At 43.9% G+C, this 27,588-nt stretch overlaps 1 protein-coding gene and 1 long non-coding RNA gene across 2 annotated transcripts in view; one reads left to right on the forward strand and one right to left on the reverse strand.

The window, feature by feature from the left end:
• Positions 1 to 9,709: 9,709 nt before the first annotated feature.
• The window catches only part of LOC118377479 (calmodulin-binding transcription activator 1), a 130,636-nt gene continuing 112,757 nt past the window's right edge, over positions 9,710 to 27,588 (reverse strand). The window contains 12 exon segments of the mRNA XM_052473461.1: positions 9,710 to 14,552; positions 15,865 to 15,936; positions 16,887 to 17,032; positions 17,145 to 17,165; positions 17,406 to 17,477; positions 17,899 to 18,151; positions 18,261 to 18,421; positions 18,512 to 18,984; positions 19,070 to 19,337; positions 19,434 to 19,512; positions 19,670 to 19,854; positions 19,956 to 20,101. Of these exon segments, the coding sequence (XP_052329421.1) occupies positions 14,477 to 14,552; positions 15,865 to 15,936; positions 16,887 to 17,032; positions 17,145 to 17,165; positions 17,406 to 17,477; positions 17,899 to 18,151; positions 18,261 to 18,421; positions 18,512 to 18,984; positions 19,070 to 19,337; positions 19,434 to 19,512; positions 19,670 to 19,854; positions 19,956 to 20,101 (1,952 nt within the window). The 3' untranslated portion in view covers positions 9,710 to 14,476.
• On the forward strand, positions 22,011 to 26,516 carry LOC127910307 (uncharacterized). Its single transcript, XR_008074241.1, has 3 exons — positions 22,011 to 22,329; positions 22,465 to 22,816; positions 25,042 to 26,516. It is a non-coding gene; the product is annotated as an uncharacterized LOC127910307 (long non-coding RNA).

Below are 27,588 nucleotides of genomic sequence, written 5' to 3' on the forward strand. Positions count from 1 at the left end.
TTTATAAATACATTTGATTGATTGAAGTTAACTTGGAGTCGTGCAATGACATGTTGTGTGGTCCTCTCACTATGACTTGTTGTGGAAGCATGCAGTTAATTAGGCTACAGATGAAATAAATAATGATAATCTTCACAGGGTTGTGAAAGTGGCAAGCAACACTGAAGCATACATGAGAGCGTCAGCTGTTCTGGAAGACTGTGTGATCACGCTCTCCGTAGCTGATGTGAGTTAGACCTTTAAACAGGTCAACATTCACAAGGCCACAGGGCCAGATGGATTACCAGGACGTCTACTCCGAGCATGCGCTTACCAACTGGCAAGTGTCTTCAATCACATTTTCAACCTGTCCCTGACCGAGTCTGTACATGTACATACCTGTACATACCTACATGTTTCCAGCAGACCACCATAGTCCCTGTGCCCAAGAACACCAAGGTAACATGCCTAAATGACTACTAGCTTTTTAATACAGGTGTGCCCCAGTTTCATTAGATTAATTTGCATTAATGATTTGGGAAATGGGATGCAACCAGCAAAGTTACATCTATATGCAGATTATACAGTTATATATTCATGTGCTCCTTCTCTGGTTCAGGCTGTTGATGAGCTCCAGACTGCTTTTCAGTCACTACAGGCCTCCCTTTATGGTCTCAAACTGGTCTTGAAAATACAAACAACTAAATGTATAACCTTCACTGGAGCTAGAACACTGCCAGACATTGTTAGCATTGTCACATCTGGTGGCTTATCCATTGAATAAGTGTCATCCAATAAATAACTACAGTTAAAGTCGGAGGTTTACATACATTTAGGTTGGAGTCATTAAAACTTGTTTTTCAACGACTCCACAAATTTCTTGTTAACAAACTATAGTTTTGGCAAGTCAGGTAGGACATCTGCTTTGTGCATGACACAAGTAATTTTTCCAACAATTGTTTACAGACAGATTATTTCACTGTATCACAATTCCAGTGGGTCAGAAGTTTGTATACACTAAGTTGACTGTGCCTTTAAACAGCTTGGAAAATTCCAGAAAATGATGTTATGACATCATTATGAGTCAATTAGAGGTGTGTCTGTGGATGTATTCCGGGGCCTACCTTCAAACGCAGTGCCTCTTTGCCTGACATAATGGGAAAATCAAAATAAATCAGCCAAGACCTCAGAAAAAAATGGTAGACCTCCGCAAGTCTGGTTCATTCTTTGAAGAAATTTCCAAACGCCTGAAGGTACCACGTTCATCTGTACAAACAATAGTATGCAAGTATAAACACAGTGGGACCACGCAGCCGTCGTAACGCTCAGGAAGGAGACGTATTCTGTCTCCTAGAGATGAACGTACTTTGGTGCGAAAAGTGCAAATCAATAACAGAACAACAGCAAAGGACCTTGTGAAGATGCTGGAGGAAACAGGTACAAAAGTATCTATATCCACAGTAAAACGAGTCCTATATCAACATAACCTGAAAGGCCGCACAGCAAGGAAGAAGCCACTGCTTCAAAACTGCCAATAAAAAGCCAGACTACGGTTTGCAACTGCACATGGGGACAAAAATCGTACATTTTGGAGAAATGTCCTCTGGTCTGATGAAACAAAAATAGAACTGTTTGGCCATAATGACCATTGTTATGTTTGGAGGAAAAAGGGGGAGGCTTGCAAGTCGAGGAACACCATGCCAACCGTGAAGCACGGGGGTGGCAGCATCATGTTGTGCGGATGCTTTGCTGCAGGAGGGACTGGTGCACTTCACAAAATAGATGGCAGCATGAGGATGGAAAATAATGTGGATATATTGAAGCCTAAACATCAGTCAGGAAGTTAAAGCTTGGTCGCAAATGGGTCTTCCAAATGGACAATGACCCCAAGCATACTTCCAAAGTTGTGGAAAAATGGCTTAAGGACAACAAAGTCAAAATATTGGAGTGGCCATCACAAAGCCCTGACCTCAACCCCATATAAAATTGGTCGGCAGAACTGAAAAAGCGTGTTCGAGCAAGGAGGCCTACAAAACTGACTCAGTTACAGCAGCTCTGTCAGGAGGAATGGGCCAAAATTCACCCAACTTATTGTGGGAAGCTTGTGGAAGGCTACCTGAAACGTTTGACCCAAGTTAAACAATGTAAAGGCAATGCTACCAAATACTAATTGTGTGTATGTACACTTCTGACCCACAGGGAATGTGATGAAAGAAATCAAAGCTGAAATAAATCATTCTCTCTACTATTATTCTGACATTTCACAATCTTAAAATAAAGTGGCGGTCCTAACTGTGGTGATCCTAAATGTCTGGAATTGTGAAAAACGGAGTTTAAATGTATTTGGCTATAAGGTGTATGTCAACTTCTCACTTCAACTGTAGGTATTTGGTTGGATGACAAGTTGTCCTTTAAAGTTGATGTGGATAATCTTGTGACAAAGCTCAAATTTAAATTGGGTTTTATTTTTGTAATAAGGCTTGCTTCCCGCTTATGGCTAGAAAGAAGCTTGTTCAGGCCACTTTTCTCTCTGTAGTTGATTATGGGGACTTGTTGTATATGATTGCAATCTCCTCCGTTTTACAGAGACTGGACTCGGTTTATCATGCATCATTGTGCTTTATTCCAAATGTCAAGTCACTCACCCACCATTGCACATTGTACCATATGGTAGGTTGGACCTCAGTTTATATGCGCAGAAAGATACATTTGTATGTGTTCATCTACAAAGCCCTTTTGGGTAAACTCCCTCTTTACCTCTGTAGTCTAGTCTCCGTCACCACCAGCAGTTACCATACCCAGTCTGCTAGGTGGTTCCACCTTAAAGTCCCCAGGACATTCACAGTATTAGACAAGACTGCCTTCTCTTCTTATGCACCAGACGCGTGGCATAATCTACAATCCATGCTTCATTTAGATATGTTAGTGCCACTGAATTAATTTAAAATATTGATGGGAGACTCTGTTACGGAGGAGTGTAAATGCTTTTTTTAGGCTGAATTCATGTTGTTGTATTGTATTGTTGTATGTTTTAATTCTGTAATGTATTGATTGTTGCTGCCTTCTTGGCCAGGTCTCCCTTGAAAAAGAGACTCTGGGTCTCAGTGGTTTTTTCCTTGTTAAATAAAGGTTAAATAGACTAAATAAAATCACTAAGCTAAGGACCCTGGAATTGAACACCTCCCTCTGCAACTGGATCCTGGACTTCCTGACGGGCCGCCCCCCAGGTGGTAAGGATAGGAAACAACACATATGCCACGCTGATCCACAACACGAGGACCTTCAGGGGTGCATGCTGAGTCTCCTCCTGTACTCCCTGTTCACTCATGACTGCAAGGCCAAGCATGGCACCATCGTTACATTTGCCGACACAACAGTGGGAGGTCTGATCGAGAAAGCCTTTCGGGAGGAGGTCGAGACCTGGCAGTGTGGTGCCAGGTTTACAACCTCTCCCTCAACGTGATCAAGACAAAGGAGAATATTGTGGACTACAGAAACAGGAGGACTGAGCACACCCCCATCCTCATCGAGGATACAGCTGCACCATCGAGAGCATCCTGACTGGTTGCATCACTGCCTGGTATGGCAACTGCTTGACCTCCGACCGCAAGGGGCTACAGAGGGCAGTGCGTATGGCTCAAGCTACCTGCCATCCAGGAGCTCTATACCAGGCGGTGTCAGAGGAAGGCCCAAACAATTGCCAAGGCCTCCAGCCACCCCAGTCATAGACTGTTCTCTCTACTATGGCATGGCAAGCGGTACCGGAATGCCAAGTCTAGGACAAAAAGACTTAACAGCTTCTACCCCTTAGCCATAAGACACTTTGACAGTTAATCAAATGGCTACCTGGACTATTTGCATTATCCCCACCCAACCCCACATGTTTACACTGCTGCTACTCTGTTTATTATCCATGCATAATCCCTTTACCTCTACTTACATGTACATATTACATCAATGACCTGGACTGACCGGTGCTCCAGCACATGGACTCTGTACCGGAACCCCCTGTATGTAGTCTCACTACTGTTATTTTATTGTTGCTCCTTCATTATTTGTTATACAGTATTTCTTCTCTTTTTTCTTCTTAAAACTGAATTGTTGGTTAAAGGCTTGTAAATAAACATTTCACTGCAAGGTTGTATTTGCTGCATGGGATAAACAAGATTTGATTTAAGATAATGACAATCTTCACAGGGTTGTGAAAGTGCAAGGCAATGAGCTTGATGCTCCTTTTCAACAAATATCGAGGGTCTTATTCTGGTGACATAATAATCAATGCTTGGCTGCCATTTGACAAATAAAAATGATCTTGCTCTTTTGTCCATAATAATAATAATATTTTCATGTAGGCTATTGTCACGTTCTGACCTTTATTTCCTTTGTTTTGTATTTATTTTAGTATGGTCAGGGTGTGAATTGGGTGGGCAGTCTATGTTTGTTTTTCTATGTTTTGGGGTATTTCTATGTTTCGGCCTAGTATGGTTCTCAATCAGAGGCAGGTGTCATTAGTTGTCCACACAGGTGTATAAAGAAAATAAATCCTTCTTGGGGTGTTCTTTCCACATTATCATTCACAAAAAGTGTCTGTCTTTCTCACTTTTCTGAACAGGAATAGCATTGATTCAGCAATCCGATTCTACTCCTGACCCAAGGCAAGTGAAGAACTCAGGCAGCCTAATTCTGCAAAAAATGCAAAAAAATCGAACTAATTGGTCTTTTGACAATCACATCAGATCTTTTCGCATAAGCTATTTTTAAGAACTGATCTGATTGGTCAAAAGTCCAAATAATTTGAAAAAAATATCATAATTAGGCTGCCTGTCTAACTAAATCCATCAGAATAAATCAAATAAAATTGTAAACTGTAAAAAATAAAACTGCAGTGGCAGAGAGCACAGTATTAGTCACATGCGCCGAATACAACAGGTGTAGGTCCAACAGGTGTAACCTTACAGTGAAATGCGTACTTACGAGCCCCTAACCAACAACGCAGTTAAAATATGGAAAAGAATAAGAAATAAATGTAACAAGTAATTAAAGAGCAGCAGTAAAATAACAATAGCGAGACTTTATACAGGGGGTTACTGGTACAGAGTCAATGTGGGGGGCACAGATGAGTTGAGGTAATATGTACATGTAGTTATTAAAGTAACTATGCATAGATGATTACAGAGAGTAGCAGTGGTGTATATCCTTCCTGTTTGGCCCTGTCCGGGGGTGTCCTCGGATGGGGCCACAGTGTCTCCTGACCCCTCCTGTCTCAGCCTCCAGTATTTATGCTGCAGTAGTTTATTTGTTGGTGTCCTGTGTGAATTTAAGTGTGCTCTCTCTAATTCTCTTTTTCTCTCTTTCTTTCTCTCTCTCGGAGGACCTGAGCCCTAGGACCATGCCTCAGGACTACCTGACATGATGACTCCTTGCTGTCCCCAGTCCACCTGGCCGTGCTGCTGCTCCAGTTTCAACTGTTCTGTCTTATTATTATTGGACCATGCTGGTCATTTATGAACATTTGAACATCTTGGCCATGTTCTGTTATAATCTCCACCCGGTACAGCCAGAAGAGGACTGGCCAGCCCACATAGCCTGGTTCCTCTCTAGGTTTCTTCCTAGGTTTTGGCCTTTCTAGGGAGTTTTTCCTAGCCACTTCTACACCTGCATTGCTTGCTGTTTGGGGTTTTAGGCTGGGTTTCTGTACAGCACTTTGAGATATAAGCTGATGTACGAAGGGCTATATAAATACATTTGATTTGATTTGATTTATGTAAAAGAGGGGGCAATGCAAATAGTCTGGGTAGCCATTTCATTAGATGTTCAGGAGTTTTATGGCTTTGGGTGGAAGCTGTTTAGAAGCCTTTTAGACCTAGACTTGGCGCTCCGGTACCACTTGCCATGCAGTAGCAGAGAGAACAGTCTACAACTAGGGTGGCTGGAGTCTTTGACCATTTTTAGGACCTTCCTCTGACACCACCTGGTATAGAGGTCCTGGATGGCAGGAAGCTTGGCCCTAGTGATGTACTGGGTCGTTCGCTCTACCCTCTGTAGTGTCTTGCGGTCGGAGGCAGAGCAGTTGCCATTCCAGGCAGTGATGCAACTAGTCAGGATGCTCTCGATGGTGCAGCTGAAGAACCTTTTGAGGATCCATGCCAAATCTTTTCAGTCTCCTGAGGGGAATAGGTTTTGTTGTGCCCTTTTCACGACTGTCTTGGTGTGCTTGGACCATGTTAGTTTGTTGGTGATGTGGACACCAAGGAACTTGAAGCTCTCAACCTGATCCACTGCAACCCCATCGATGAGAATGGGGGCATGATCGGCCCTCTTTTTCCTGTCGTCCACAATCATCTCCTTTGTCTTGAATAGGCATACAATGCTGTGTTTACACAGGTAGCCCAATTCTGGTCTGGAGCACAGAGCTGGCACAACGCATCCTGGCTGGATGCTCACCCTAGCCCCTGCAACTGCGGGATGCTGGCACAGGACGTACTGGGCTGTGATGGCGCACCGGAGACAAAGTGCGCAGAGCCGGCGCAGGATATCCTGGGCCGAGAAGGCGCACTGGAGGTCTGGAGCGTAGAGCTGGCACAATCTGTCCTGGCTGAATGCCCACTCTAGCACGGCAAATGCGGGGAGCTGGCACAGAGCGCACCGGGCTGTGGATGCGTACCGGAGACACAGTATGTGTAACCACAAAGCATGGTGCCTGAAGGGTCACATGCTCCTCAAAGCGACTGTCTTGCTCCACACTCCAACCCCTCCAAACGCTTTCATCCCTCCCCACTGCCAACCACTCCTCACTCAAGCGGGTCCAAGAATTCCTCCTCGGTCTCAGACTCACCCCCCAGCACCGACGCCCACGTCATCTGCCCCTCCCCCCCCACAAACATTTTTGGGGCTGCCTCTCGGGTTTCCGTTGTGTTCTCTCCTCCTGACCACGCTGTCCATTTGTGGTGGGATCTTCTGTTACTTCCGTTGTTGGAATGAGACCAAGGCGTGGTAAGCGTACATCTTTCTTTATTTTGATGAACACACAAAAAAAAAAAAAAAAAAGATAAATAAACGTAACGTTCTGCAGGCTACACACTAACTGTACAAAAACAAGATCCCGCAAACTCAGGTGGAAAACAGGCTGCCTAAGTATGATCCTCAATAAGAGACAACGATAGACAGCTGACACTGATTGGAAACCATACCCAGCCAACAAAGAAATAGAACACATAGATTTGCCCACCCAAGTCACACCCTGACCTAACCAAATAGAGAATAAAACAAGTCTCTCTAAGGTCAGGGAGTGACATCACCGATCACGCTTGTAGGCGATGTCGTTGGCTAGCTAAGTTCATGCATAGAAACCCGTCATCGAGTCTAACGGTTGTCTTGCACAAACTGAGCACATGCAGGCCATTATATCAAAGGCACTCCTTCGATATAAAGTTGTTTTTGACAAAAATTAAAATGTGTCAGTTAGTTACTTTCACGAGGTTGGCGTAATAACATGTTCAACTACTTAAGATATTGGTCTCGAATCTAGGTTGTGCTTTGAGATTTTGAGAAAATTCACTTCTCTCATTGACTTCTCAAACCTGGTCTTGTCACGTTCTGACCTTAGTTCTTTTGTTATGTCTTTGTTTTAGTATGGTCAGGGCGTGAGTTGGATGGGTTGTCTATGTTAGTTTTTCTATGATTTGCTATTTCTGTGTTTGGCCTGGTATGGTTCTCAATCAGAGGCAGCTGTCAATCGTTGTCCCTGATTGAGAACCATAATTAGGGAGCCTGTTTTCCATTGTGTTTCGGGGGTGATTATTTTCTGTGTCTGTGTGTTCCACACGGAACTGTTTCGGTTAGTTATTTCATGTGTCGTTTATTGTTTTGTTTCAGTGTTCGCTTGTTTTAATAAAGAGCATGAACACGTACCACGCTGTGCATTGGTCCTCCGATCCTTACTACTCCTCCTCGTCATCGGAGGAGGATGACAGCCGTTACAGGTCTGCTTGGACTGCTCCGCAAGCTTTGTGATGTTGTACCTCAGGGTTTATAAACTCTGTGACAGGTCTGCTTGGACTGCTTCGCAAGCTTTGTGATGTTGTACCTCAGGGTTTATAAACTCTGTTACAGGTCTGCTTGGACTGCTCCGCAAGCTTTGTGATGTTGTACCTCAGGGTTTATAAACTCTGTGACAGGTCTGCTTGGACTGCTCCGCAAGCTTTGTGATGTTGTACCTCAGGGTTTATAAACTCTGTGACAGGTCTGCTTGGACTGCTCCGCAAGCTTTGTGATGTTGTACCTCAGGGTTTATAAACTCTGTTACAGGTCTGCTTGGACTGCTCCGCAAGCTTTGTGATGTTGTACCTCAGGGTTTATAAACTCTGTGACAGGTCTGCTTGGACTGCTCCGCAAGCTTTGTGATGTTGTACCTCAGGGTTTATAAACTCTGTGACAGATCTGCTTGGACTGCTACACAAGCTTTGTTTTGTTGTACCTCAGGGTTTATAAACTCTGTGACAGGTCTGCTTGGACTGCTCCGCAAGCTTTGTGATGTTGTACCTCAGGGTTTATAAACTCTGTTACAGGTCTGCTTGGACTGCTCCGCAAGCTTTGTGATGTTGTACCTCAGGGTTTATAAACTCTGTGACAGGTCTGCTTGGACTGCTCCGCAAGCTTTGTGATGTTGTACCTCAGGGTTTATAAACTCTGTTACAGGTCTGCTTGGACTGCTCCGCAAGCTTTGTGATGTTGTACCTCAGGGTTTATTAACTCTGTTACAGGTCTGCTTGGACTGCTCCTCAAGCTTTGTGATGTTGTACCTCAGGGTTTATAAACTCTGTGACAGGTCTGCTTGGACTGCTCCGCAAGCTTTGTGATGTTGTACCTCAGGGTTTATAAACTCTGTTACAGGTCTGCTTGGACTGCTCCGCAAGCTTTGTGATGTTGTACCTCAGGGTTTATAAACTCTGTGACAGGTCTGCTTGGACTGCTCCGCAAGCTTTGTGATGTTGTACCTCAGGGTTTATAAACTCTGTGACAGGTCTGCTTGGACTGCTCCGCAAGCTTTGTGATGTTGTACCTCAGGGTTTATAAACTCTGTTACAGGTCTGCTTGGACTGCTCCGCAAGCTTTGTGATGTTGTACCTCAGGGTTTATAAACTCTGTTACAGGTCTGCTTGGACTGCTCCGCAAGCTTTGTGATGTTGTACCTCAGGGTTTATAAAGTGTTTTTTTTCCTTCTAAAATGTATGCTTTGGCCACAATTTCATGTACAGGATGAGTCAACAACATTATATGGATATGAGTTAACAGATTAAGGGCTCGATTCAATCTGTTTCGCTGAAGCATTACAGATTGCACCATATAAATTTAAAGCCAACATATGCAGGGTTTAACGTGAATGCAGTCTCTGCTAATGCAGGAACATTGCCTTTACATTTCAATCACGTTGTAACGCTGAACCTCCGCAAATACGGATTGAATAGAGCCCTAAGAGCTTTTAACAGTGAGATTTTCACTAGATACTTTAAATTAAATCATTATTAAACAAGGAAATAAAGTCTCTTCAATGCCTCAACTTACTTCATTATAGGCCCATGGACAGAATTACCAGACTTAATTTTCAAAAGTATTTCTGGAAATACTACAAATACAAAAACATAGCATAGATATGATAAACAATTTGTAGCCCAGTTTCTTTTAAATGTCGTACAACACTGACAATAAAATAAACATCAGACCATTACAGTAAAGTGCAAATTTTCTTTTTACTCAGATTTCATTTTACAGCAGAAATTATGTAAAGCATTCAAAGTACATGTTCCACATATAAGGGCAATTCAAAACACTGTGCATGGCCTCAGCAGCAGAAGATTCTTTTTAAAAACATATTCAACTATTTATTGATGCGTATACATGCACATTATTAAAAAAATCACTTACAAAACAGGGAAAGAGGTAGAAAGAGAAAGAGAGAAAGAGAGAGAGGGGGCATGAAGAACACAAAGTAGGAGGGAACAAAGCTAGGGATGAGAGAGGAAAAGAGAGAGTGAGAAGTCTTGCTAGCACTATTTAAACATGCAGTGTGATGTTAACCCATAGCCCGTTATAACTATGGCCTGTATTTGAAAATGTATCTCTTATTTGACCTTTAACCTGTGGGTCAAAGGTCACCTCTGTGCCGCTTGCCCAGGAGCGAGTTCAGCAGGACGCAGCGTTTTGTTATGTTCAGATAGAAATATGGCATGTAGAACAAACATGCCTCTCTGACATGTAGAATAAGGAATCACGTCAGCTATATTCATAGCATTTCTATCTGCAACGTTCGGCTACTGAATGTGGCCCACTTTCCTTAGAGGAAGTCAAAGTTGCCTGTGACATAGCTTATGTTTTTCTCTACAAACTGATCTCTACGCTTACTTAAATTTACAGATCCTTATTTAGAAAATGTATATGTTTGTTTATTGCTCTGTGTGTTTCAGTGGAAAGCCTTATCCAGTGTGAATTCACCCCCTTTAAACAGCAACGCCTCTCTGTGTTTCTGTTAGTGTAGCTGTGATGTGGTTGGAGGGCACAGTTCCAGGCCAGGGTATAAAATGATTAAGAGCATTCAAGAGTTGACTACAGAGTGAAACAGCGATAGGCTGGAGAGCCTTTCCAACATGAATAATTCCTGGGCCATAATGACTATGCCCAGAGTTTTTCCTGGTCAGGAAAACCACTCCGGGCCCTAGAGAGGATATTAATTGTCTTCTTTGTGAGGCTCTACATATATTCAAATGTTTGTATTATATATGTTATATGTTGTGTCTCAGGTGTTTGGAAGTGGAAGTCCTTTATAGATGGGATGATGTGTGTGGCACCCATCTCAGGCCAACTCCCTGTGAACAAGACCTCAGGCTGCCACATCTCCGTGGGGTCATCGCCACTGTCATCTTATGAAAGAGGAGGTATAGCCTAATCACAATTGGCTGATTGACACACACACACACATGCGCGCACACACACACACACAGGGCCTACTCCACACCCCCAAGCCATTCTAGAACCCTGAGTTTAAATCTGAGGGAGTTACTGCTCCCTAAGAAAAAAGAAAAGAGAGAGAGTGTGATGTGTGTGCAAGATTGGAGATTGTGAGACGACCGAGTGAGTCGTGTGCATGTCTCTGTCTGTGTGTGTGAAGTTTGATCCAGCTAAGATATGTTTTTATGTAAGAATGTTGGAAGAACATTTCTGCCAGGACTGAACAGATGATAAATAAAGTGAAATGTCATGCAATTTCCATGCAGAAGAATACACTTTATCAATGTTCAAAACAGATATTTGCATCTTGAGAATGACCATACAGCAGTTGAATTCCAGAAAGAGGGTTTCTTGTGCTCTACATCTCACTAAAGACTTAACCCAAGGTATCTATATGACATGTCTAGGCCTACATGTACTGCCATTACTGTAAAATAGATGTGAATGCGCCAAGCAGAATTTAGCCTATAATATATCAACCAGCCCAGTCAGAGATATGGCATAATCTGGCAACCTAACTGAGATCCCAATGAGGATTGAAACGTTGTCAATGTTTCCTTCTCACAAATAAATACATGTAGGGGGCAAATCATAGCTACGGATTTAAAAACAATAATGTAGCAACCCAAATGAACCATGGTAATGTATGCTGGGATCCACTACTCAGTATCTACCTGGTAGGAGGAGGAAAATACATCATCTGCTGAGAGGACCAAAAGCAGGACTAGTAACAGTCTGTTTCTGCTATAGGCAACTTGTCTTTTAACAATGGAATATTTTGAATGCATAAACACTTAGGTATAGGAAGAACAACAAAAATCACTAACCAATTAGAGTTCAAAATAAGACTGGGCGCCAATCTTTTGTGTAGAATAATCGTCACACACAATTTGGGCAACTATAGAGGGAATGGGTTAACTCGTTTGGAGACATATAGTGAGTTCCTGATATTAGCTTGCACGTTCTGTATATGAGTAGGCACTTTCTAAACCAAACTGGTCATAATCCTCAGTCAAAACAAATCTGTAAGACACTCCAGGGAAGGAAACGCCTCATGGTAACACAGGCCATACTATTGGCAATTGCATACTGGGGAATTTGAAGGGGAAAACATCTGTCTGAAGCTAAGAGATGAAAGTTTCAAATCTGCAATTGCATTAACATAAAAGTATATACCACTTAGCAAACACTTTTATCCAATGTAACTTACTCAGTACAGTGAGGGCATACATTTTGAGTATGATCCCTGCAAGAAATGAACCAACAACCTTGGCATTGCCCGCACAACGCTCTTACTAACTGAGCCACAGAGGACCACACTAACAGAAACATCACCCATCACCAGTTTGTTTGGTTTTGACACCTGACAGGAACTCATTCTGTGTACACTTTCAAATAATAGATTATGAAGTTCTCCTTGCTTTCCCACCCTTCAGTTGCTTGAGATGACTGTGTACAGTATATTCAATACTTGTATTTTTTACCTCCTGAACCAGGAGTTTTTCCTGAACAAGTGACCACATGGTCAGGAAAAACTCCTGCGCTAATCCTAGGGTCCTAGGGAAAAGTAGAATTCATAATAATTGGCACCACGAGCCAAATGATTTCATTCTTGCTAGCCTAAAATCAAAAGCATGTTGTGTATACATTTATCTTTCTGCCCTTATTCTTTATATCACTGGTTTTAACATAAGATTTCATCAATGTCATGCTTTAGCAAAATGTTCTTCAATAACACTTATATCAAACACTTGTAAAGTGAAGTAGTTCAAATCCTCTTTACAGTCCATAGCCACAAAAAAATGTATGTTGATTTTCTTGCTCCGTTTCTTTGTCTTATTAACTCATGCACATAGATCCATGGTTAGTATTTACATTATTTACAAACAATACAATTGTCCTGTATACCCGGGTCTCTATCTGCTCATACTGTTGTTATAGAAGTAAAATAATATATATTCTTAAATACAGTCTTTTCTCATGAAAAAGATCCGGGGTCTCCATATATACCCATACCTCGTCATTTTATGTACAGAGACGCTAAATAGTCAAAAATATGGGTTGGGCTAAACTCTATAAGGGCTAATATAGGGACCCATGTCCTAGACAGGGGCTAGCGTATAGTAAGTATTGGGACTTCTCACAGACTATAAGAAGTCAAGGCAATGCAATGTGACACTCTCCTCAAAACCATATGTGGCTTTTTGAAGTTCATGTTAAGAACAAATTGACAGACAGATAACCATCTGAACCGAATATGTCACACATTACCACACATTACCACACATTACCACACATTACCACACAATAGGGGGATAAAACTAACTCGGGCTAAAATGCCCTTTTCTTACTGTAAATTAAATGAAAGAACATAAAAAAGGTCAATAAGAAAAATGAAACAAATAGATAAATAAAAGCAGAAAACCCAGGTTATTTTCCTTACATAGAGCACATGATAAACACAGGGTAGAGATAGTCAATGAGGACAGAAGTGAGACACCACTACACATAAATACAAAACAAACAAGTTTGGTTCGCATGCAGGAGCTCAAAGCTCAAACACATGCATTAGATTCAACAAACACAGACTCACACATCAGGCTAGCAAAATGCTTCCTCAGAGAATGACTTCATAGACAAGTCAATATAACAAATTAAGACACTGTTATTTACACCTAAACCCCTATCTGTTAATGTTCTTCTTACATTCAAGTGTAGTACTTCTCTTTGGGGGACTGGGGGACTGGTTGACCTGTCTAGCCAGCCAATCAGAGTGTGGTGATCACATTGACTTTGCCAACTGCCATAAAAGCCATGGGAGAAGAGCTAGTGAAAAACAGTGCATGCATACAGGATATGGGAGTGATATTTGGTTTATGTTTTCCTTTCCTAAAATGTATCATATATACAGCAAGTACAACAGGTCCAATATAGATTATGCATGTCAATGCAAATGTTGCCCATATGAGAAAACCAATCATCCCATTCTCCGTATCGAACACGTTCGATGAAAAAATGTGCATCTTCAGCTGCATCCTGATCTTTTTCTCTTGTTCTTTTCTGCTCTTGAAGAAAACATTGATCTATCTGTGAAGAGTGCAAAGATGCCAGGCAGGGTAATGTAGTTTCCTCTCTGTGATCTGGAGGAAGAGGAAAGTAAAGCGAGGCTGTGGCCAGAGCCAGGACCATATGTTCATCAGAGCAGTCTCCCAGAGCAGTGGACCTGTCTGTTTGGGAAGTGTTTGTCTCAGAGAAACAGGGGAGGAGAGAGAGGAGAGTTGTCTCTGTGTTGTCTCAGTGATATAGTTGCCATGTATCCCTCCTCATTCTCCTGTTTGAGTGTTAGCAGTCTGTTTGTAGAAGAGGAGTGTGGACTGTGAAGTAGTCCCATTGTGAGATTGGTATAAGGAGAGGGAGGAAAAGAGAATTGCCCCTGTGTGAGACCGAGGGAGGAAGGGACAGGAGGAGAGGGAAGAGAAGAGTGGAGAGGAGCTCACAGGATGAGGGGGCTCTGTGTTGGACTGGGTCGTGGGCTCTCAGGATCCCTGGCCTTTCTCTGCTCTCTTGCCCTAGAGGAGAGAAGAGCCCCAGGTCAGACACACACTCACACCACACTGATGGTTGGCACTGGGGACAACAAACAGTTATTTTGGTTCACCAGCCACTTTCGGTGTTACAGTTCTCAGATGACTGTAAGATGAGCGGCCTCATACACACACACAAGCGCACACCCACACACACTTCTCTCCCCCCTCTCCCTCCACAACTACCAAGCCAAAAATAATAGCAGGATACTGGCAGGCCAAACAAGAGAGAAGCCCCTCCCACAGAGGAAGTGATGTCATTCAAAGCATGCCCCAGTCCCTGGAAGTAAAGCAGAAGGACCTGCCCCCTCTCTCTGTCAGTCATGCAGAAATACCAGCATCATTCAGCAATATCCAGAGAGAGAAAGAGAGAGAAACAGAGAGGGAGAGAGAGAAAGAGAGAGAAAGAGAGAGGAAGAGAGAGGGAGAGAGAGAAAGAGAGAGAAAGAGAGAGAAACAGAGAGGGAGAGAGAGAAAGAGAGAGAAAGAGAGAGAAACAGAGAGGGAGAGAGAGAAAGAGAGAGAAAGAGAGAGAAAGAGAGAGGAAGAGAGAGGGAGAGAGAGAAAGAAAGAAGGGAACAGAGGGAGATAGAGAAAGAGAGGGGAAAAGAGAGGGAGAGAGGGAGAGAGAGAAAGAAAGAGGAACAGAGAGAAAGAGAGGGGAAGATAGAGAAAGAGAGAGGAACAGAGAGGGAGAGAGAGAAAGAGAGAGAAAGAGAGAGAAAGAGAGAGAAAGAGAGAGGAAGAGGAACAGAGAGGGAGAAAGAGAAAGAGAGAAAAAGAGAGAGGAAGAGGAACAGAGAGGGAGAAAGAGAAAGAGAGAAAAAGCAAAGGGACAAGAGGGACAGATAGAGGTGTTTATGTTTGATGTTTGGACTGACCCAGTGTTCCCTCTCTCCCTCTCAAGAGAGCTGACATGCAAACAGGCATCAGCCACATGGAGAGAGGGAGCGAGAGAAAAGTGAGAGAGAGAAGGGGCGAAGGAGAGAAAAAGAGAGAGTATGAGGAGGAAGTAAGAAATGAGAGTTAGAAGAGGGGGTAAGAAAAGCCCAAACTGAGTTACTGGTGCTCACTTACCCGTTTGACTGGTCTATGGTCCATCAAGAGGCTTCACAGAAACAGCAAAACAACACCAACTATTAGCACACACACACACTGGGTATGGGGAGGAGGGGTTGGGTTGTCACCACACGGCCATGCTAGAGAGGACAGACATGGTCAACACCTGCATCCTCTCTATCATGGTGATGTAGTGACAGCTGGTCTGGAGCAGGAAGGAGATTGTGTGAATTAGTACCTGTGGCGGCATCTGAGCAGGAACCTCAGGATCTTACGGGCAGCCTGGTTCTGTCTCTTAGTGAGGAGACTGCTGCATGGCGACAACCACACAGCACAGTTAGGGTGTGTGTGCTTGTCTGTTTGTGTGTATAGGTCTGTATCAATAAAACGTCACAATAAGGTGCAGAGCTTTCGATTTGCCCGCTGGGGGGCGAGGAGACCCCAGCGCCGCTAAAACCATTGGGACGTTTTTTTATGTGCCGTTTTTAAGGGATTGTTAAATACATGTTATAACTATTTGGTTTTAATATCGTCAGACTTATACAGCAAGTAACTGTCTGCTTACATGATCAGTAAAAGGTCAGATACGTGAGGGTAGCCTATCCATTTGGCATGTATAACATGTGTCATTTAGCTTCATCAGAGATTAGGCTTTTGGAAAGAGATTGACAAGTCATTGTCCCGGTAAAGTTGTCAGTCAGATTTCTGTCATCACCACAATAGATGACAAGCAAATCAAACTATATTTGGATATAGCCATCTAGTGTAAGCCCTGAAAGTTAGCTTGTTAGCTAGCCATATTGAAGCGATCTGTTGTTAGCTAGCCATATTGAAGCGATCTGTTGTTAGCTAGCCATATTGAAGCGATCTGTTGTTAGCTAGCTAGCCACTTTGACGTTGTCCATCAATCACTGTAACCTATCATGTCTGTCAGCAGCAATCGTGATTGAACACTCTGAAAAACAATGTTGAAATGTGCACCTTATTGTCATGTTGTATTGATAATGACCTATGTTCACCTTATTGTGATGTGGTATTGATAATGACCTATGTTCACCTTATTGTGATGTGGTATTGATAATGACCTATGTGCACCTTATTGTGATGTGGTATTGATAATGACCTATGTGCACCTTATTGTGATGTGGTATTGATAATGACCTGTGTGCACCTTATTGTGATGTGGTATTGATAATGACCTATGTGCACCTTATTGTGATGTGGTATTGATAATGACCTATGTGCGTGCCATGTGTGTACCTGAGAGAGTGTCTGTAGCTGCGGTAGTATTGCTGGATCAGTACTGCTGCTCGCCGGCTCTGCTGGAACTTCCTCTGTTCGTGGAAACTGCGGAAGCGGCTCTGGATCAAAATGGCTGCCAGCGTCATCCTCTTATAAAGTGCATACTGATAGAGATATTACATTAGACTGGTCAGGGAATTAGTACAAACTTAATGTACATTCAAACAATGTGTTATAGAATAAAGACAGAGAGATTGAGAGAGAGTGCCACACTACCTTCAAGGCTATCCATGACAGCTTGAGAGAGATGGAGAGAGATGGAGAGAGGGAGAAAGAAAGAGAGAGAGAGTCTGAAGGACATATTGTGGACACATCCAGTCATAGTGAACCAGACTAGACATAGAGTAGAAGGTATGTCAGCTGCTGTGTTCTAGTTGTCCTGACTAATGGCTGAGCTGACTGATGCTGATTGGTCATTGGCTTCAGTAGCAGGGCTGATATGATCTGGTTGATCTGGGATTGAGAGTCATACTGTACCTGTTTGTATTTCTTATAGCAGCGCTGGACCACTGCTACTGTTTCTTTACGTTGCTCCTGGATTGGTCGGCCCTAGAGGAAGGAGGAAGGGAAGGGTGAGTTGGCATGGCAACCACAGGGGAGAGACCAGGAGTGGGCATGCGAGCCACAGATGGTTGACCCCAAACTTCACAACACTGGATTCTAGATCATACAGTTGTTGCAGTGTATCCTTATGAGGGAGAGGGAGAGAGAGAGAATGCAGTGCAGTTGTTTTTTCTATCCAGGCCATGCTCTGCTTAAACTCCCCATGCAGGGTCAATCACACACACCCAGACAATACTGCTCCAGACATCCACTCATTCACCCTTCAACCTGTGGAGCCAGGGACCTGGCAGGGAGAACTTTTAACCCAGAATAAAGTCTTCTTCTACTTGACCCTTCTGTTGTATTTTGTAGTGCTTTGAGTGATTTTTGTGTACGACGGCTTTACAAACAGAGTTATTATCAATACCTTGTACTTTCTGAGGGTGTGGTGGGCGTGTCTTGCAGCCTCGTACAGTTCTCTTTGCTCCGCCTCTGTCAGTGTGAGGTGGGCAGGGTTGGTGTCTGGGCCCTCCCCACTGAGTGATGCATGCAGGAAGGAGCTCCAGTCGGCTGGGGAGGGCAGGCCTTGCGGAGCCAGGGGACTTTCCTCATCCTCAGGCCCAGACAGGGGGCTTGGTATGGGGTTTGGGGTGGGCATCTGGGGCCTGGAGTATAGAAACCTGAAGGAAAAGCACCAGAAGCAGTATGAGGGAGAGTGCAGGCAGTAATATACACTACATCGATACAACACCACAGTATCATATAGAGATAGGAGCTTTCTGGACTCACCGCTCCACGTCACCAATGTAACTAGCCAACCAGCTGACATCACCGCTGACCCCAACGGTCTCCGGTGGCGACGTCTCAGTCTCCGTGGCAACAAAGCCCTCCTGTTTGATCCTGTCAGGAGTGGCCTCCATGATGTGTTCTGCCAGCATCATCATGTTCATCTGCAACACACACGCAAATAAGTGCTTGCACGAAGTAAAAGTGGAGGCTTGAGTGGAGTTATTGGTCAAACTTGCCTAAGCTCCTCCTACCTGCAGGTCTTCACTATTCTCCTGATAGGTCAGCAGTTCTGGCTCCTCCCCCCTGGTGGATACGCCCCTCTGACGCAGATGATTGGCCAGTCTCTCCTTTCCCAGAATCCTCCTGGCCAAACTCCGCCTCCCAAGAGCCTGCCGCAAGCTATACCTACTGCCACCCCCTGACCCCCCTAACCTGGCCTGCAGAGGTGGGCTGGGGAAGTGGGGATTTGGGGTGTTAGAGCTGGGTCTGGGGGGGTGAGTGTTTAGGGGGCTGAGGTTGGGTAGTTGAGAGCGTGGGGGGTTGACTGGCTGTTGCTGGGCCTCAGAGTTGAGTTTGAGTCTCTTGGCTGGTGGTAGGTCTCCCTGGTTGTCTGGTGGCCCCCGGTGTTGGCCTTGCAACTGGGGTTGGCCCTGGTGAGCCCAGCTCTGACTCTGGCTGTGGTTCTGGGTGCTCTGCTGTGGTTCTGTCCTGGTTCTCCTTAGGTCTGGTGAGACAGAGCATGATATCACACATGTAACTGCGGCCCTCAGGGTTAAATACCCCAATGTAACCAAGGTAACCTCTCTCACCTGGGTTAGAGCTGGGGGCGGGGTTTTCCCTATGTCCACTGGGATCCGATTCGCTGCTCCACCTGTCCATCCAGGTGTCAGTGGGTGGACTCTGAGTAGGAGGAGTCTGTTGCAGCTGCTCCAGTAGCTCGGCCAAGCGAGTGTGTCCCCGTGAGCGTGCAATACTGAGTGGCAGGCGGCCCAGCGAATCAGGGATTGCCAAAGCTCTGGGGTCCCACTGGTACAGAACCAGCGCTGCTTCTGTATGACCCAGAGCACAGGCCCACATCTACCGGGTGGAGACCATACACGTCATATACACACAGCATTAAATAAATATAGACAGAACATACATTCACATTACATCACAAACACAATCTCTTACCAGTGGGGTGCAGGAGAAGTGGTCGACATTGAGAGGGTCCACCTCTAATTCCAGATCTATGCTGTCTGCATGCTTAGTGCTGAGGAAAAGAGGAGCACATTTAGAACCACATATTAATGTGTGTGTGTGTGTGTGTGTGTGTGTGTGTGTGTGTGTGTGTGTGTGTGTGTGTGTGTGTGTGTGTGTGTGTGTGTGTGTGTGTGTGTGTGTGTGTGTGTGTGTGCGTGGATTCTCACCGCCAGCGGATGAGAGTCTGTATTAACCCTGCGTATCCCTGAGCTGCGGCCAGGTGCAGCAGGGTCATGCCCCGGGAACTCCGGCTGTGGATCAGCTGATTGGAGGAAACCCAACAGGGACGGGTCATCATCTTCTCACACACCACCACCACACGGCCCTCAAATGAACCCTCGGCTGGGGAGAGCTGGAGAGAGAGGGAGGGGTAAAAGCAATCAATCAATAAAACAATCAAACAATTAACTAGCCACTCAACCAACCAATCAATTAACCAATCCATTGAGTTACCTGGGACTGGTGGTCAGTGCCACCTGCTCCTCCACCTCCCCCCGTGGCTGCCGTGGTTTCAGAGCTCTGATGGTGATTGGTTATCTCAGCCATCCTCTGTTCCATCTGCTCCAGACGCTCCAGAATGGACATCCTGAACTGGGTATCTATGGAAACACAGGAGGGACACACTGGGATTGGATAAAAGTGGGACAGGCAGAGATGACTGGTTGAGGTGAGCTGTATTCATAATGTGTTCATTATCCCTATAGCAGATTCCCATACAGTAAGAGAAAACAGAGTTTACAGGGTGAAACATCAAGCTCTCTCTCTACAGAGATAAACCTTAAAAACAAACTATACCTGGTAGCAAGTCAACAATAGTCAATGTTTGTATCTATGTGAGAGAGAACAGGAGTGTGTACTTGCAGTGTGTGTGTGTGTGTGTGTGTGTGTGTGTGTGTGTGTGTGTGTGCTTGCGCGCGTCTTTGTTCAAATGCTACTGCAGTGTTGCTGCAGTGCAGATTATGTCATCCCCACCTGATGGTCTCTCTTTCTCCCTCTCCATCTCCATCTACGTCTCTCTACGTCTCTCTCTCTCTCTCTCTCTCTCTCTCTCTCTCTCTCTCTCTCTCTCTCTCTCTCTCTCTCTCTCTCTCTCTCTCTCTCTCTCTCTCTCTCTCTCTCTTAGGATGCGGCACACACAGAGGAGGAGAAGAGGGTGGGACGACAACTGTGACGTAAGAGCTCCTCCCCTTTAACACAACTACTACAGCCAATCAGAATGGAGCATAGCCTGCCAGCTACGCACGACAGAGAGCTCATCTGAATGAACAGAAAAACAAACTCAACATGTTGTGTTAGCTTCCCAAACAAATGCCTTAAGGTCAGTGGGCTAACATGGTCTGTTGTCACCCAGACATATTGGGTTTAATACCAGCTGGTTATACCACCACATTGGGTGGACAAAATTTTTAGGGGGAATTTAGAAGTTTCTCTGTTCTATCTCTAGGCGGGTCTGTCTGGATTACTCCGATCTGTGTGGGTGTTGCATCAGTCTGCTGCATGTGGGACCTTGATCTCTCACCAGACACAGAGGAATCATGAATTATACTGACCCTCTTTGACTCTCCAACTGTGTGTGTCTCTGCATGTGTGTATCTACAGACTTGTGTGTCTCAGTCACTAACCATGTTTGTGTTGCTCACAAGATATGTTTGTATGTGTGTCAGTCTCTTTCCTCCTACAGGGAGCCTATCTGTCTACTCCATAGGCTATACCCCTTTCCTACTCTTCTATGAGGTCCTCTGGGGCACTTCCAGTCACACACACAGCATGTCAGTGACAACAAACAGCATGTCAAGGACAACACAGTACTTGGCGGTGGAGACATGACCACTGCTGACAACATGCTTGTTTCTATGTTTTAGTTTTTTTCAGTCGGGTATTTATGGATGGCAGGAGGTCTGTTTAATTAGAGAAAAGCTTGTTTTCCAGAACTGTTAAATTCTGTTCCAAGTTTTGACCCACTTTCTGCCCCTGTTCCTGCCCATCAGACTTGGGATTTGTTCAATTGTTATATATTTGTTAAAGTAACCAGAATAAAAACTGTGAAACGTCACATTAGGAAATTATTTTCACCAGCCCACAGGCTTTCAGCACAACTCACAGCTAGTCTACAACTCGTGGCACTGTCCACTTCTCTTGGTGCTGAAATCAGAATGTGGGACCGCGCTTCATGCAACTTCGACTTGGTTCAGACCAGCTCGCAGCCTACTCCCTCTGTTCAATTCACTCACTTATAGTTATAAAGTTATAATAGTTAATTGCCCTAAATGTAGGCCTATGCCTTTGCGAAAAGTTAATAGACTAGGCTACAGAAGTCCCCAAACGGCATATGATCTACACGGACAGTGGCTTATTGTAGTCCTTTGTTTGAGGTTGATTTATTCAGAGAGAAAGAGAGAGAGAGCGAGACAAAGCGCGAGAGAGAGAGAGAGAGAGCAGCTCTTCCACAGCACACGTGTTACTTAGTTACTTAGTCATTGTGCTACCAGGCCAGCCAAGTTACACAACATAATATACAGGGGTTAGCCATTTACACACGTTTTAATACCTGTGCCGCAAGATGAGGGAATTTGACCTGGACTGTGTTGGCTGTGGTATATCACAAGGTATTTCATCTGTAATGACCAATGAAAGCAATGTAAACACACACAACTAACGACTTTCGAGATGATGCGAGCATACATAGGCAGACATAGCCTACTACCAACACCACAGTCAGGTAGCCAAAGTGAATAATAGGATAAACTAAAATCCTCTAAATGGCTCCAGTCCTGACTCAACCTCCGAGACATTCTGTGGCTCTTGCATTTTCAACACCAATTACGAGGTAAATGCACAAAACACCGACAACAGCTAAAAGTCTATTTTCTATTTCGTTTTCACATAATAGATAAGGCTACTAACCGGAAAGCTCAAATAGTTTCTCTGACGCTCTCTTTGTCCTTCTTCTTCTGTTTTACAGTTCCCTTTTAGTTTGAGGTGTGCGACGCTTGCTACCATGCAACATCAATAGAACAAAGTGGAAGAGGCGAGAGAGAGAGTCTCTACCCTCCCCTCCCATTTCGCGCCGTTTCTCTCCCCTAAAACCGTGAGAGATGCGTAAACAGGGCAGACGTTCATTCTAATTGCGCCGCAGGGAAACAGACGCCGGAGTTAAATCTAACCATGGGGAGTTCCACGAGCTACCGGTGTCTCGGTCATCATCCATGGGAGAAAAATAAACGAATCACAAGAGTCAGAGACAGTAGAATAACTTGACTGCCCGCTTTTCAAACAAAGGCACAGTGGAGAGACGAGAGTGAATTCAAGCAGGCGTGAGTAGGCTAATGCAAATATGCCTGGGTAGCCGTACTCTATCATTCTGATATTTGATCTCTTTGGTGCACTGTACAATTTTGGTAGGCTAGTTTATGACAACGAGCCTCAATATGGGGCGACCGACCATTGAAACAGGTTTAAACTAGGCTGCCGAGGCTACGCCTCTCTCTCATTCGGTCAATCTGTCGAGATTATGCTGGGAGCGACTATGCACAGATGGCTGCTCTATTAATCCCACCTCCAGCGCTCTAAAACGCTCTAAAATCTATTGCTATTCCGCTTTGTGTATCCTATGTGAGCGGAACCTGGTGAAGACCCATTACGGTTTACATTTAGCTGCAATAAAACAGACCGTTAAGGTAACAAAACATCATGCGAGTGTTCTCTTTATGTGGACCGCAGCAGTGCGTCTTTCTGTCGACGCATTGCCGCACTGCCCCTCCCCCATCTCTCTCTCTCTCTCTCTCTCTCTCTCTCTCTCTCTCTCTCTCTCTCTCTCTCTCTCTCTCTCTCTCTCTCTCTCTCTCTCTCTGCATTGCGGGCGATAGCACAGGCCACAATAGCGTATCTATCACATAGACTGGAGCGAACGAGATGAAACACACGCCCCTGAACTATACAGGCATTGAATAATTACAGCACCTTGTTGCACAGACTAGTGTTTGCAAGAGTGAATGTTTGTGTGAGAGGGAAAATTGAGTAGCAAACAAAATGTAACTACTTAGAGGTTTGTACAGTCAGGAAACCATTTTGTCATTCAATAATTGTCAGGATGTTGTACATGGTGAAAAACAACAAAACACACAGCAATCACATAAAACAAGGGTCTTAAGCCTATGACCAACAGGTGTTTCAAAACTTCATAACAGTTCACATGACAGCAGTTATACACAGGCCATACCTATGTCCCCCACACAAAGGCTCCCTGGAGGCTGCAGTATAAAACATACAGTGCCAGTCAAAAGTTTGGACACACCTACTCATTCCAGGGGTTTTCTTTATTTGTACTATTTTCTACATTGTAGATGAATAGTGAAGACATCAACACTATACAATAACACATATGAATCATGTAGTAACCAAAAGTGTTAAACAAATCAAAATATATTTGAGATTCTTCAAAGTGGCCACCCTTTGTCTTGACAGCTTTGCACACTCTTGGCATTCTCTCAACCAGCTTCATGAGGTAGTCACCTGGAATGCATTTCAATTAACAGGTGGGCCTTGTTAAAAGTTCATTTGTGGAATGTCTTTCCTTCTTAATGTGTTTGAGCCAATCAGTTGTGTTGTAACAAGGTAGGGGTGGTGTACAGAAGATAGCCCTATTTGGTAAAATACCAAGTCTATATTACGTCAAGAACAGCTCAAATAAGCAAAGAGAAACGACAGTCCATCATTACTATAAGACATTGAAGGTCAGTCAATCCAGAAAATGCCAAAAACATTGAAAGTTTCTTCAAGTGCAGTCACAAAAACCATCAAGCACTATGATGAAACTGGCTCTCATGAGGACTGCCACAGGAAAGGAAGAGCCAGAGTTACCTCTGCTGCAGAGAATACGTTCATTAGAGTTACCAGCCTCAGAAATTACAGCCCAAATAAATGCTTCACAGAGTTCAAGTAACAGACACATCTCAACATCAACTGTTCAGAAGAGACTGTGTGAATCAGGCCTACATGGTCGAATAGCTGCAAGGAAACCACTACTAAAGGACACCAATAAGAAAAAGAGACTTGCTTGGGCCAAGAAATACAATCAATGGTCATTAGACGGGTGGAAATCTGTCATTTGGTCTGATGAGTCCAAATTTGAGATTTTTGGTTCCAACTGCCGTGTCTGTGAGATGCAGAGTAAGTGAACAGATCAAATCTTTTTTTTTATATAGCCCTTCTTACATCAGCTGATATATCAAAGTGCTGTACAGAAACCCAGCCTAAAACCCCAAACAGCAAGCAATGCAGGTGTAGAAGCATGGTGGCTAGGAAAAACTCCCTAGAAAGGCCCAAACCTAGGAAGAAACCTAGAAAAGAACCAGGCTATGATGATCTCTGCATATGTAGTTCCCACCATGAGGCATGGAGGAGGAGGTGTGATGGTGTGGCGGTGCTTTGCTGGGGACACTGTCAGTGATTTATTTAGAATTCAAGGCACACTTAACCAGCATGGCTACCACAACCATCTGGTTTGTGCTTAGTGGGACTATCATTTGTTTTTCAACAGGACAATGACCCAACACACCTCCAGGCTGTGTAAGGACTATTTGACCAAGAAGGAGAGTGATGGAGTGCTGCATCAGATGACCTGGCCTCCACAATCACCCGACCTCAACCCAATTGAGATAGTTTGGCATGAGTTGGACCGCAGAGTGAAGGTAAAGCAGCCAACAAGTGCTCAGCACATGTAGGAACACCTTCAAGACTGTTGGAAAATCATTCCAAGTGAAGCTGGTTGACAGAATGCCAAGAATGTGGAAAGCTGTCATCAAGGCAAAGGGTGGGTATTTTGAAGAACCTCAAATATAAAATATATTTTTGATTGAACACTTTTAATACATTATTCCATATGTGTTATTTCATAGTTTTGATGTATTCACTATTATTCTACAATGTAGAAAATAGTAAAAATAAAGAAAAACCCTTGAATAGATGTGTCCACACTTTCGGCTGGTACTGTATTACAGGCTCAAATTAACAAGTCCCATCAGGCATAGTGGTAGAATGTCTCGCCTATGGAGAATAATGACATTTTTCCAGCCCAGTGGCTCTCGTATAGTGGTGCTGTCCATGGTGCTGAAACAGGCCTCTACATTTTCTGTCATTATGTGGAATCCACACTTTCAGACTCAACACTCACTCAGAGAGAGATTGTAAGAGAGTGTATCTGGTCCCAAAACACCCCTTGTCCCTATTCCTGTCCCCTATGTGACGTGTAAATCCAGGCCCCCATACAACATGGTGGAATCTCCCATCAAACCTATGGCATGATCAGCAACACACCAAAAATGCTATATTACATGCAGGAACCCAAATCTGTACAAATATATTACATCCCTAGCCGGCTACCACCCGGTTACTCAACTCTGCACCTTATAGGCTGTTGCCCTATATACATACTGTAGACATGGAATCACTGGTCACTTTAATAATTATAACACTGCTTTACTCATCACATATGTATATACTGTATTCTACTGTATTTTAGTCAATGCCACTCCGACATTGCTCGTCCAAATATTTATATGTTTCTCCATTCCATTGTTTTACTTGTAGATTTGTGTGTATTGTTAGATACTACAGCACTGTTGGAGCTAGGAAAACAAGCATTTCGCTACACCCACAATAACATCTGCTAAATGTGTCTATGTGACCAATGCAATTTGATTTGATTTAAAACAGTAAATTGTCTGTCACGTTCTGACCTTAGTTCTGTTATTATATCTTTGTTTTAGTATGGTCAGGGTGTGAGTTGGGTGGGCAGTCTGTTTGTTTTTCTATGTTGGTTTTTGAGTTCGGCCTAGTATGGTTCTCAATCAGAGGCAGCTGTCAATTGTTGTCCCTGATTGAGAATCATACTTAGGTAGCCTGGGTTTCACTTTTGGGTTGTGGGTGTTTGTTTTCCGTGTTTTCGGTTTTGTATATTCACGTCATCGTTTGTTGTTTTGTTCCAGTGTTCTATTGTCTTGATTAAAAAACATTATGGACACCTAACACGCTGCGCATTGGTCCTCCGATCCTTCTCGCTACTCCTCCTCAGAAGAGGAGGACGAGATCCCTTACATTGTCTAAACACTCTGTTTCACCCTTGGTACTATTATCTGAGAAGAGGATTCCTCATCACAGCTACATAAGACATTATAACATCTGTCATAGAGTGGCACGTATGCACGTAAACAGCGCACCAGGGTTTCTGTTAGCTGGTCAGACAGTGCTAGAGCTGCTGTAGCTCCTCAGCTCGATGCTGTTGGAGTGAAATGGGCTTTTATAAGCCCAGGTCATTGCGCAACAATTCTATATGCAATCGTGTGTTCAAAATAGTTTTGATGGCCACGATTAAAAAGAGCTACTATTTTTATTTCTCAACTGATAATTGAAGCACGCTTCCTATTCACCATTCAAATGAATACACAAAGGTAGGCAGGCTATCAGCACGTCCTCTACCACTTTGCAATGTGAGCCGAAGGCAGTATGCATTTTGAAAACATATACTTAATTGTTTGAAACCTAAATGTTTTACTTCAAATTATGAGGCATGTCTTACCTTATAGAAACATGGAGGAAATTATTTTATGCCATTGAAACTAGCATTTCTCTCCTGTTCCATTGGTTTTCATATCAACTTTCTTTTGTTGTCCAGATGCCAAAGGCACAATCCTAGTCATATTATCAACCCAGCCTAGTTGTTAAATCTTTAGAAACTTAGAAAGAGGGGGAATCTAAAAGAGATTTAAAACTCTGTCCCACATGCATCAGGTGCACTGTTTAGAATGGTGTTTTCCTGCAGATTGCATTTTGGCAAATTACATTGTATTGGTTGCTTCATTACAGGAGTTGCATGTTCTGTTAAGATGAATGACCATAATCTACATGTGATTTCAGTCATTCTGAGCACTGGGGGTGGACACCCTAGCCAGGATACCAGGGTTAACATCCCTACTCTTATAAGTGCCATGGGATCTTTAGTGACCACAGAGAGTCGGGACACCCCTTTAACGTCCCATCTGAAAGACAGCACCGTCCCCAATCACTGCCTTGGCAAATTGGGATATTT

Source organism: Oncorhynchus keta, chromosome 21 (genome assembly GCF_023373465.1).
Source record: "Oncorhynchus keta strain PuntledgeMale-10-30-2019 chromosome 21, Oket_V2, whole genome shotgun sequence".
NCBI lineage: Eukaryota > Metazoa > Chordata > Actinopteri > Salmoniformes > Salmonidae > Oncorhynchus > Oncorhynchus keta.